General features: G+C 40.6%; 2 protein-coding genes across 2 annotated transcripts in view; both read left to right on the top strand.

Moving 5' to 3' along the window:
* Positions 1-9467, top strand: part of cadm3 (cell adhesion molecule 3) — a 33027-nt gene extending 23560 nt beyond the window's left edge. The window contains exons 7-9 of the mRNA XM_030751600.1: positions 201-221; positions 3370-3495; positions 5151-9467. Coding sequence (XP_030607460.1) covers positions 201-221; positions 3370-3495; positions 5151-5269 — 266 coding nt within the window. The 3' untranslated portion in view covers positions 5270-9467. The remainder of the gene's footprint in view (positions 1-200; positions 222-3369; positions 3496-5150) is intronic.
* A 2280-nt stretch (positions 9468-11747) lies between these two features.
* Positions 11748-12573, top strand: part of kirrel1b (kirre like nephrin family adhesion molecule 1b) — a 99165-nt gene continuing 98339 nt past the window's right edge. Inside the window, 1 exon segment of the mRNA XM_030752390.1 lies at positions 11748-12072. Coding sequence (XP_030608250.1) covers positions 12027-12072 — 46 coding nt within the window. The 5' untranslated portion in view covers positions 11748-12026.

The following is a 12573-nucleotide window of genomic DNA, read 5'->3' as shown; positions in this document are numbered from 1 at the left end:
ACAATAAAGGACAAAATGGCATTTGTCTGGCTGTGTCACAGCTGTTTCACGTTTTTTTTCTTGTCTTCCTCTTTCCTCCTGTTGATTATCCTGAACCCCAAATCTCTTCCTTAACAAACATTCCTCCACTTATCTAACCACCAACCGTCCCTCCATCCATCCATACATTCAACAATCCATCTACCCATCCACTTGAGAAGATGAAGCAGGCAACGTTGCAGGTATAACTTTTCCACCAGTCACCTGTGTTTTTTTTTTTGGTTTTTTTTGCTTTCTGTTGTTCCAAGTTTTTGTCCACCTGTCTGTCCGCCTGACTCTTTGTAGTTTTGTTTTTGTCTGTCTGTTATTCTGGGGAAAAAAACCAAAAAAAAACCCAGTTGTCTGGGGACACTTTGAACTTCTGAGTGGAGGGATGAATATTTTATACTCCTGCCCACGTAATGCTTTGTTGTTGCCCATACATGCACAGATTGGCTCCAGACACAAGCGCACCCCATTCCCACGTGCAGCACACACATTCACACCGCACACTCATATCTATCTCCCAAAGACACACAGACTAGCATGACCCCTTAAGTGGTACAAGTCATTTACACAGTGTTCCACTTCCTCTGTGTGTGTTTCTCTGTGTGTGTCTATGTGTGAGCACCAAGGAGGGAGGGGGGTGGGTCAGGCTTCGAGGTGTTCTTGGGTCTTGTCTGCTTTCCTTTGATGCTGACAGCAGGATTTATGGGCTCATTCTCAGTCTCGCCTCGTCAGCATGCCCCTCTCACCTCCACGCTGGCCAACCAGAGTGTGTGCCCGACTCTCTTTGTGTGTGTGTGTGTTATTCTGACGGGTGAACAGAATCCTCCCCTCTGCTTCCCCCTCTTCCTCTTTTCTCCCATTCTCTGTCTTCAGCTGGCCTCTGGTTCGCTGCTGTCAGGCCTTTCACTTCTCCAACTCGCTGAAATGTTATTTTTTCCCCTATAAAAAAGGCCCTTCACCACATCATTTGGTGACCCAGCTGGTTGTAAAATATTATTTCCTTCCATCTTCACTTTCAGTTTTGTTTCTGGTTGGCAGTGGCTATTGCTGTGCTTCAGTGTCTCTTTCCTTTAATCCAGTTGAGTGTAAAAAAAAAAAAAAAAAAAATAGCTTGTCCTGCTGATTGCCAGGTAAAAACCAGTCTCTCCAAAATCATTCCTGCTTATTCCTCTATTATCTTTTTAAAGTGTTGTTTTTTGTGTAAGATGTGCTTCATTTGAGTTGTTCCTGTCTGAGTGACTTTCAAGTAATGAACACCCAGTGTTTGATCAGTTCTAAGAAGTCAGGCGAAATGATTGATGTATCAGGTTATTTCCACTTAGATTGCTTTATACTCTGAGGAGTAGGTTGCTTAAGTGGCTGATGTGAGACAAAGTTAAAAATTTTAAATCTCTGTTGTTGGCTGAAAAACAAAATAACAAAAAAAACCCCAAAAACGAGCTCTTTAAAGAAGAGGAAAGGACGTCTTCTTTTGAAGTCAACTAAAACATGATGCAGAAGCTTGTGCACGTAAAAAAAAAAAAAAAACAACAAAAAACTTCATTCTGAAGAATTGTGTTAATGTGCAATCGCTACGCAAATGAAACAAGCACAAGATAACATATTTTTATGGCACTTCTTATATGTAATGTATTACGACAACTGATAAATGAAAATTAACAAAGTGAAGAACAGATGCGAGAAACACCCTTCAGCTATGAGTGTTGATTTTGCACAATTTGTCCACCACCAGGGGGTGCTCTGCGACTTCCGTGTTGGTGCCACAAACACAACCAGCTGATTCGAGCAGGAAGGTCACAAACAAGTAATCAACCAAAAAAACCAATAAAGGTTATTTTAAAACTGCCTCAAATACAAGACAGAAGTAAAAGCGTAAGTAGCAATAACTAAACAGGGAAACACAGACACAAGAATAAACTTGACACAGGAGGGGGGGAAAGGAAATAAGGAGGAGAATACTATAAACAGTACTAAACTGTAACTGAAGACTCAAAATATTAACAACAGAAAAACAATAACAGAAAAACAAATCCATAACAATAACACTGAGAGCAGAAGACTCCTAATAACATTAACCAATGATGTAACAAAAGCCCCAAATCCTACAACAAAAACTATGGACCACGACATTATGTTTTGTGTATCTGAAATAAAATCGGATTTTTAACTCACTGAATATCGGTATCAGTCTGGAAGATCCTCTATCGGTCCTGCTCTAGTATTAAGGTACATTAAAGTATACTGTCAAGTTTGTAATCGCTAATGTGACATGCTAACCGTATCAGTGCCGAATAAATTATCCGCTATATTTTCTGGTTGCACTGCAGTTTCTCCTTGTGTATTTTTTCCACACATATATTGATAATGCACCTTACAGACAGCCTTTAAAGCTAAGTGTTTTTATCCTGTACAGTGTCCTGTAAGTACAGGTAAGTGGTCGAGGAACTTTTTTTATGCTTTTTCTTATCATGCAATACATGACAGTTACATTAAACGCATAGTGAGTGATGAAAAACTCTTACTCATTACTCATTAACAGACTAAGAATGCCAGTGCTTTAAATTAACAACAAGAGTTTTAAAGTATGGTAGAGTATATGAAACATCTTTTCATCCTCCATGATTAAATGAATCTATTAGATAAATTTGTATTCATTCAAATCATCCTAAAAGCAGAATCTGGGGATTTGGGAGCCCCTGGAGCTTTGGGACTCTGGTGCAGGTCTGTGCATTCCCTGGTTGGTAACCCAGCCTTGGATTTCTGAAGACTGAACATTTTAATTCAAAGAGGAGCATAAAATCAATCAGTCATAGTGAAATGATGGAAATCACCACAGATAATGGCGGCCTGGATTTCAGCCAACATCAAGAGCCTGTGTGTGTTCTCACAAGGTTCCCATGTGATGATTGGTACTCGGTTTGTGGACTGCAAACAATTTTTAATGGAGGGTGACTCAGTGGCCTCCTTTCTTTCGCCTGGCTTTTTCGCATCCATGTCTTTGTCTTCTGAAAGTTTGCCTCTGTGGATTTTATATATTGACAAGTCTTCTCTGCTCCCCTGTTCTTGTCATTTCACTCTGTCTTCTCTCTGTCACTCTCCCCATTATTCTCTCTCTCTCTCTTTATTTCTACCACCTTTCATCATCCGTTTCCACCAATATTCATCCACCCCCTCGTCTCCCCCTCTGTTCTCAATCTCTGCCTCTCTGTCACGGTCTCCCCTTATTTCTTGCTGTTTCTGCCTCATTTTCTCTTGGTGTTTTTCACTTTCTTTATCATCCCTTCTCCTTTTTCCTTCCCCCCCTCCTCTCCTTTCTTCCACGCTGCCCGACCTTTTCTTAAGACCCCACAGCCATGTCGACGACTTCGGGGATGGACCACGCTGTGATCGGAGGGGTGGTGGCTGTCATCGTCTTTATCCTCCTGTGCCTCCTCATCGTCCTCGGCAGATACCTCATCAGACACAAAGGTCACTCCCTCCCACAAACACGGACACATGAACACATGGACGCACACTCATTCATGCATGCATGAGCATACGCAGGGGTACACTTGCATAAATATGAATACATGCGTACCCAGACGGAATTTCACACCTGCAAACATGCAAATGCATACAAATGAAGGGACACAAAGCAATGCAAACCTACAGAAAATGTGAATTATAAGCATAAAGCCTAAAATGAATGAATTTATGCTCTGATCTGAAGATGAATGACTCACAAGAGAATGTTTATTCATTTCTTTTTAAAGCATTTTGGTTCATATACCCCCCCAGTGACTGCGACGAATCAGTGCCTTTTTCAATTCGTTACATCACCAAATTTTATTTTGAATTTAAAATAATGAATTCCTTCCTTCACTTTTAGGACAGAACGAGTAAATAATAATTCAAATAAGTCAAAGTTTGCAGGTAAAAAAGACCTGTTTCAGCACCCAGGTGGGATCGTTGACTAACACTTCTCTGCCTGCACCACCACCGCTGCAGTCGACTGGATTCAATCCCTGACTGAGGTGCATCAAGCTGGCAGAATATTGAAAGAGACTGCCTGCTGTCTTTTGTTTACAGGTGCCAGATCCACTGGGAATTTTGTCCGTTTCCCTTCACTACCAATTCCCTCCGACTGGTTTAGACACATGTACACGGGTGCATGTAGTTCTCACTTGTGCTCATATCTGTTAATGATTATCTACATTAACAGTGTATTGGGCACAATGCTTGTTATCCTATTTATTAAAATTACAGTTACATTAGAAATAATTTGACAAATGGAAGTTTTAACTAAATATCAGACATCTTGCAGTTGTATTCACATCAGATGCATTATTCTGTGTATACATGCAGAAGATCGGGTCTGCTGTCTCTCTTGAGAGCTGGTCTGTGGCATCCAGTGTCAGTGTCCTCCATCTTTTCTTCCTGATTGTACGCTGACTTCTGTTCGATGACCTTTACATTCCAGTGTGGTATTCACAGACAGCTGATCTTGCCCGTGTCTTGTGGGCAAGATCCTGGACATTCAGTCCTTGCACCAGTGTAATACTGCCTACAGCTATAATAGGTTTTTAATTTCATATGTGACCACTGGTTAACAGAAAATTAAGTTTTGCACGGAGTTCATAAACTTAAGAAAAGCTTCTAAGGGAACTTTAATATTTATGAGTGTTTTGTCAAACTATTTCCAAAGTAAGAGTAGAAATGCACGAGTACAGGCAGTATTCAAATCAAGTGTGTAAGTGTACTAAGTTGTGAAGCTGCTATTGCATATTACTTGCAGGATATAATCACAGCCAACCATAGTACATACATTTGTCTAAAAAGTAAAGACCTTTTACATGACTTGGCTTCTTACTATATTATCTGTGATTTGATGATCTAATATACCTTAAAACAGGCACCAACATTATGTTATAAGAGTTTAATAAAAAATAAATTACTTAATTAATTTAAAAAACTTATAGAAAACACCTAAAATGATAACTTAGACGTCACATTAACACATCTGCAACAATTTCTTTTCTGCTCGTCTTTGTCTGGTCATTTCACAGTTACAGTATTATGCTCTCACTACCACGATAATCTTATTTCTCCTCCTCGTTTCTCTCTTTATCTCTCTCCTGCCACAGGAACGTATCTGACCCACGAGGCCAAGGGCTCAGATGACGCCCCGGATGCCGACACGGCCATCATCAACGCAGAGGGAGGTCACTCCGGAGCAGAGGACAAGAAGGAATACTTTATCTAGATAGAGAACAGAGCAGTGGAGGAAAGGAGCGGGAGGAGGCGGAGAAAAAGTTGGAGGACATGGATTAGAGGAGAGGGGAAGAGTGAAGGAAAGGAAACCTCGATTTGTTTTCACGATGCTTCAGTTCTTCACTCTGTTGGAGGGATGGTAGGATGGGAATGGAGGGAAAGAACTCTGGGCAGGATAAAGCGCTGAGTTGAGCTTCAACTGGTACTACCCTCTTTGCATTGATACAGGGAAGTGAGATTTTGCACTGACATACGGATGAACTAATGTCACACTCAAACACACACACACACACACGAACATGCGGCATACACGTGTCAGTTAAGGGGTAAATCTGTTGTCACACAGACGCGAATGCTCATAGATGCTCAGAATAACAAACAGGAGCCTCCTACTAACACGCATCTGAATTCCGACGCATTAACACATTTTCACACAAGCATCGCGTCCTATTTTGAACTGTCAGCGCCGCGAAAAATCAAAATTGTAAGTCACATTCCAACATGTCGAGCTGATATTCCACCTCTCAAACCCGTCTTCTCCATATTTAATCCAAACCAGGTCTGTCTTTTCACTTTTTTTTTTCTCCCTCGTTCTCTACATCTAACAAGGCAGAATCCCTCTATAAGCCTCCTTGCGACAGAGAAATCCATCTAAAGAAAATTATTACTGACAAACATAATCTCCCTCTCTCACAGTTTAATCTTTTTATGCCATCAAACCTCTTCCTACTTCCTCACAAACCCTGGTATGAGCCATCAGGTTTTCCACAATGCACCGCCACAAAACATGCAACACTCATGCAAAAACAGCATTCCCACCTTGTGCTACCAAGCCAAGGGGCTCCAGTATACATATATAAATATATATATATATATAGAATTATATAGCATTCTTTTTACTTGACAGAAAGCGTTTGGTGTGCTGTAAATACACTCTCTCTCTGTCCTGTTTCTACCTTCTGTCTCTCCTCCTTCTGTCCCTCTTTCTCCTTACAGCTCCCTCTCTCCTGTAACTCATACAGTCTGTTACTGCATTACAGTAACTTATATACTCAAAAAAAAAAAAAAAGCCTGCCTGTTTTTATTACATGCGTGGAAATGCAGAGTTCAAAATATCAATATCTGGGGAAAAAAATGGAAAAATAACAACAACGATGTTGCGATGAAGACTAACAGTAACTGCAAATATTTGTATATTCTGATTTTCTTTGATCTTTTATTCTTTTTCTGTTTTTTTTTGGGACTCGTGAGAGGTTTTCTCTCGTCAGTGTCTCGGTGTATTACTGTCAGTGTTAACAGTTTACAGTGTTTGTCAGTTTGTCAGCCCAGGAGTCCATAAATCTAATTTCCCATTTGTTTTTTGATTTTAATGTTCAGGTTTTCAACACTGCTGATTTATTTAATCTTTGTGTGTGTGTGTGTGTGTATACCACATTCAGTGTTGCTATTTTCTCCCTGCTTTGTTGGCCTTCTGCTCCCAAACGCTAATCAGCAGCAGAACTTTGGTCAAGAGCTTCGAGAGGTGACAAGTTAGTGATGGAGTTTAACTCGAGTACTGCTGCCTGGTGTTTGCACTTATGGACCGCTGTGGCTTTCCTTCCACTCGGCCCCGCTGAACCCACTGCTCACCTTCGCCGTTTTTCTCCCTGCAGCAGACTGCTTGTCTTGGCGAGGCCACCTGGCACTAAATTCATTGAGTAGTGACATCATGACTTCCTCTAAGAAGCTAGCGCATTTGCCGCTTTGGGAGGTGAAAATGCTCGCTTGCTTTTCACTACAGGGTCAAATAGGACTGCCTACATGCATTATGACAAACTTCCTGGCAAAAACCCTTCTGTTACAGCTTTTATTTTTTCCTTTTCCTGTATGTGTGTTATTGCAAGCAGGAATCATTAACCAGTTTAGCAAAAGGTTCCCATAAATGCACAGTGTTTTATTAAGGTTGGAAGTTCGCCTTGGCATGGGAAGCTCCACTTGGCCCGGTCATGGAAATTGATTGCAATCTAACTAAGAGGCTCTGGGCTCCAGACTGTACGCATGCCAAGTTTTGGTTTGGTGGGCAGGGGGCCAAGTCTGGGCGGCACTAACGCTGAAGAAAGTCATTTAGTAACTTAAATGTTCTCTTCTTCCCCCCCCTCTGCTCTGCCCGTCCATTCCTCGCATTCTTTAATCAATCATCCCGTCTGCGTCCTGATCCACCTTCACCCCGTGTCTCCTCTTCTCATCACTCCATCTCCAATTGATGTCCGAGTCTCCTTGCTTGCCTCTCATCCACGAGTCCATGTAGACGTACAGTAGAAGTAGCGTCTGTAGCTTTGCCGGCGTGTGCTGATGGCTCTTTGCAGCACTATTTGGGAATGTTTTGGAGAGGCAGCCACTTGCTGTTGTTTTCAGTCTACCTGTAGACAGTTATGTCTTTGATAGTTTTTGTACACCTTTAATGGGAATGTTCAGGGAATGTGGTTCACATTCCTTTCCCCACATTGTTGTTAACTGCTACCTAGCTGGCTTCTTTGTGAGAAAGTAGCCCAACTAGTATGTCTATAAGCTAGCTATTCTATAAAGGGTAAAGTGACTTGAAGCAGGGCCAGCTGTTTTTTCTTGATTTTTTTTCCCTTCTTCTTCTTCTTCTTCTTCTTAGAGCTCTCGGTTGGAATATTTAGTGACTATGTTGATGGTGTAGTAAACCAGGGTTAAACAGTGCTTGGATTGTGTTTGGGTGTGCACTGTTTATCTGATGTTTGCTCTACAACACTCTTCTGGTAACATTTCCCTGCTATCATGGCTGCAGATCAGAGGATTGGCTCTGTCTCACAGAGCTTGTTGTCCACTTTGAAGATGTTATCATTGATTTGTATTTAACCCCAGACTAGTTCTGCTCCGTGAATGGAGAAAGGAATATCTGACTCATACTCACCAAAGTGCAGTGTGTTTTAAAAACTAATGGACCTGTATTTGCCTGTAATTTATTGTCCTGTCCTTCGTCTTAGTTAGTGTGCTAGCATGTAGCTTGCATGAGAAATGGTTGGAAAGTGTAGATAGCGTTGGAGATGAGCAGCGATGGCAAGTTCGTCTCCTGAGACGAGAGCGGCGGTCGGCCCGGCTGACCTCCCTGCTTTTCTCTGATCTGCAGACATGTCCCGGTTAAATCTGTCTGCACCTCCTCAACACAGTAAAAAAAAAACAGTGAAGCAACTGACAAAGCAGGACTCATTCTGCCTCTTCCTACCACTGCTGTATCAAAACCGTGTAGGGGTATAGTGTTGAATTGAGATGTGCACTCATGTCTAATTACATTTCAATGCATCAGTGCAGTAATGATTGACTGTCACCAGATGCCAGCAAACAACGGCTTTTCTTCTCCCTCTTCAGTCGGTACGAGCTGTCCTGCCCTTCCACTCGACTCACCACCTCCTCATTAGGCAGCCGCACACTAGCTGCCGATCATCTCTTTTCTTCTTGTAGCCAATTAATTTTTAAATTATGTTTTGTAAAAGGTGTGCATATTCTCATTGTTTCGTTATAATTGATAATCATTTTTTTGTCCCTTTTATTGAAATTAGATGTTCCAAAACTTGAAGGTTAGACATTTAGTTTTTGCATATTTTATTGTTTCAACAACAATTTTTAATTAATTTCATGTATATAGTGTTGCCTTTTACTGGATACTCTTACGAGTGCACCCCTATACCCTACACACTTTGCACATACACTTTGGGTACAATACACATCCACACACATATTTGCATATACACAGCAGGCTTGATGTCTGTTACTATGGTGTATTTGTGTGTGTGTGTGTGTATGTGTGTTTGTGTATGAGTGTGAAGTGTGTATTTATTGACCCAGACAAACTCCAGATTCACTCTCATGTGTGTTACATTCACCAAAATGTTCTTATTTCAGTAACTAAAACAACGTCTTTGTTCTTATCGTTATTATTTTGAATGAAAAGTCTTCCTTTTGAATAAATATTCATATCACACGGGAGTAGTGCTGTCATGTATGTTAATTTGTACTATGGCTGATGATGTCATCAAGGTGAGGCCCGACCGCATGCTGTGGTGGGTTTTGCATCCGTTGGCTGTTACGTTCATGAAGTATTTGTTTTTTAGGGTTTTTTTTGTTTGTTTTTTTTTGTTAAAATACCAGTTTGGTTGTTGACTTCAATAAACATGCATTTGGGTTAATTTCATGTCTCTTATTGCTTCTTCTTTATGCTGGGAAACACCAGGTCTAATCCAAACACATCAGTGGTCACAGAGTAATCTACTGGCAGCAGAGATTTTGATGTGAAATTGAAGGTTAACACAGATTGTACTAATCACATTAAGTCTAAATACCATAAGAACAGACTTGTCAGTGTTATTAGTAATACCTGTGTTTACTATGTCAGACCAAAATGACTGCTGTAGAATTTTGTAGTATCATGTAGTTTACAAAAATCACTGAAAAATGCTACTTTTTCTTAAAACGATGAGTTTTCAAAATCAAAGGACTCCAACTAGCCTTTAAAATCCCTCACATTCTCACATGAGAGAAACATCTGTAGAGAATAGCGCTCCATCTGTCTCTAAACTCCATCAGTTGGACAGTTTTTGATTCTTATTCAGTTCGAATCCAGGGAGTGGCTCTGCTGAAAGACTCAGAAAAAAATGAAAAAGTTTTCTTTAAAAAAAACAAACAAACCAAGAACCTAATTTAGTATTATAGACGAGGTCTGTTGTGGCTTACTGATTATGACTTTAAATGGACTTTAGATTTGCAAACTTTCTTTTGCTGTGCCATTACTGCAACAAATTCAGATTGTTTTTTTTCTCTAGTGGATAAAAATCTGCTTTTTCATTTGTGTCTGTGTGCAAAACACTTTTCCCAGAAAATAAGGAATAGATGTGATAAAATAGCTCATAGATCCAAAAGCTATGAATGAAGTTATCAACAGGTCCAAAGAAGTCCCACTCCATTTTTTTTTTGTACCATGCAGTTAAAAGGAGTGTCCGACAGATGGCAGTGCAACAAAGTAGATCGATACCTCTTGTTTAAACAGAAATGCTTCTTGGTTATAAAACTAAGAGCCACTGACTGATTTTCTTACAAGAGTCTATTAACTTACATTCGACATTGGCAGCAAACTTCATCCTATTATGTCTGAAGTCGACTATTTTTTTCTCTCTTGAGAAAAAGTTTCTTTCTTCTGTGTGGTCTCCTTTCATTCTTCTTATCTTTTCCTTGCTTCCACTCATTTACTTTGCACTGCGGTTTGGGGAAAATTGTTAGCACATGGAGGAAATAATCAGCCTTATATTGTCCACATGTTACTAGTTAATCATACAGTAAGTAGTGACATTCAAACAGATAAATAATCTGTACTCTGTCCATTCATTTGAAGATAAATAACTAGTTTTTCACTGAAGTTGTTCTGCACATAAAAGCATGGTTGGTGAAAAAACAGAATGCTGTTATAATAAATTAATCAGTTTTCAGCCGCAGAAATGTGAGCTTGTTAAAATGAAACAAAAACACATTGATGTAGATGCCAACAAATGCGTACAGTGCGGAAGCTGACCTCGTTTGACTAATGAATTATGCAGTTTTTATTAACGTAATTTACATGTTGCTGTATTTGCAGACGGTGAGACTTGTTAGCTGTAGTTAAATAGGTGTTCTGGTGGCTTTTACGCTTTAAAAATAAATGCATACAAATGAACCAGAGTTCCCTCTATAAGAAGATATCCCCATTAACACGCACTGGATAACACGAGGTTTCTGTCATTGTAGATACTTTCGATATCCCAACAGTAATAGGAAAATATATAAGTATTAAATATTCATCATTTTTTAAAAATAGTTTAGCTCTCAAAAGCTGTTCAAAAACTCTGTGATTTGTTAAATAACCTGGTCAGTGGCATATGATGAGCAAAGAATTTGTTCAAATATTTCTAAGCTTTGTTTGGCACAGGAAGTCTGCGGTATCATCCAACGCGAGAAATACAGAAACCTGACATGAAATGATTAAAACGCTGCGAGCTTTGGCGTTAAATTCGTCAGTCTGCGCAATTATTATTATGTCTTTTATGTGAATCGAATTAATGTCCAAAATATCTGACTGACCCTTAACTGCGTAGCTACACTACTGTGCTTCTTTAAAGGTTATAAAATATTCACATCCATAATCTGCTGCTGAGATTTCAGCGTTTAAGGAGCACTCGTTCGTAAAGTTAAACACCTGACTCTTTTAAGTTTTTATGTTTTAAGCGCAGTTCTTCTTGCGGCCGCTGCAGCGCCCTCCTCCTCGGCCTAAAACCGATATTTGGAGCGGGAGGGGTGGAAGAGGTGGAGGTAGTGGTAGTGAAGGAGGGAGGGAGGGAGGGGGTGTGTGCTACTGATTGTATGAAAGGAGCACAGAGGGAGAGAGAGAGAGAAAGAGAAAAGAGGGAGAGAGGAATTCAGTCCTATTTAAATGGGAATCCAAAGCGCAGAGAGGAAAAGGGACGCAGAGTGAAAAACAACCAAAAAAGTGGAGACAGATTTAATTTACGCACGGGAAAAAAAAACTGAGAAATAGTTCGAGAAAGAAAGGGGGAATAGGAGAAAAGAGACATTGGATTTTTTTTTCTCTAAATTTGGCTTCTTGCACTCTCATGACTCAAAGAGGATTCCAGTTAAATTCACCCGGTCGGGAGGAATTGATGGTGTCTTGTTGGGGAGGCAGAGCCGAGGGGAGGAATCTGAATGCGCTCGGCTGAACCATGCCAGCTTTGTGGATCATAACTTTGGCAATCACTTTAAACCAAGGTGAGTGATGTTTAAAGACACTCTGTCTGACCTGACTAAGACACGCGCAACAGCGGAAAGTTTCTTATAAAAGCCCGATTCCTCCCTTTTATTGTTTCCACTGTTTGTGCGGGCGTCTGTGAGCTTTGTGGGTCTCTTTCTGTCTGTGCTGGCAGGGCTTGTATACTGTGGATTTATGTCTGGCAACGAGTCCGTGCGCGCGTGGTTCTGTGTACGCGTGCACGGGTAAAAATGTGTTATGTTGTTACAGATTTGTACTGCTCTGGACATCATCATCAACCCCTCAGCCCGCAGAAGCCGAAGGGAAAGAGTCGTGGGGTGTTCAGGGTCTTTGCTCCGCTGGGGGAAAATGGGATTTAGAGTACAGACATAAATGGCCCAGACTGGCTGCATTCATTTTTCTTCAATTACACTTTACGGGAGAGATGTAGAGCATCTGCACACGACATTGCTTTGACGTGACCTTTAAAACGCATGGCTAGATTTGGTTGACACATACAA

Source organism: Archocentrus centrarchus, chromosome 17 (assembly GCF_007364275.1).
Source record: "Archocentrus centrarchus isolate MPI-CPG fArcCen1 chromosome 17, fArcCen1, whole genome shotgun sequence".
NCBI lineage: Eukaryota > Metazoa > Chordata > Actinopteri > Cichliformes > Cichlidae > Archocentrus > Archocentrus centrarchus.
The sequence above is the reverse complement of the archived record's forward strand: the minus strand, read 5'-3'. Positions and strand labels throughout refer to the sequence as shown.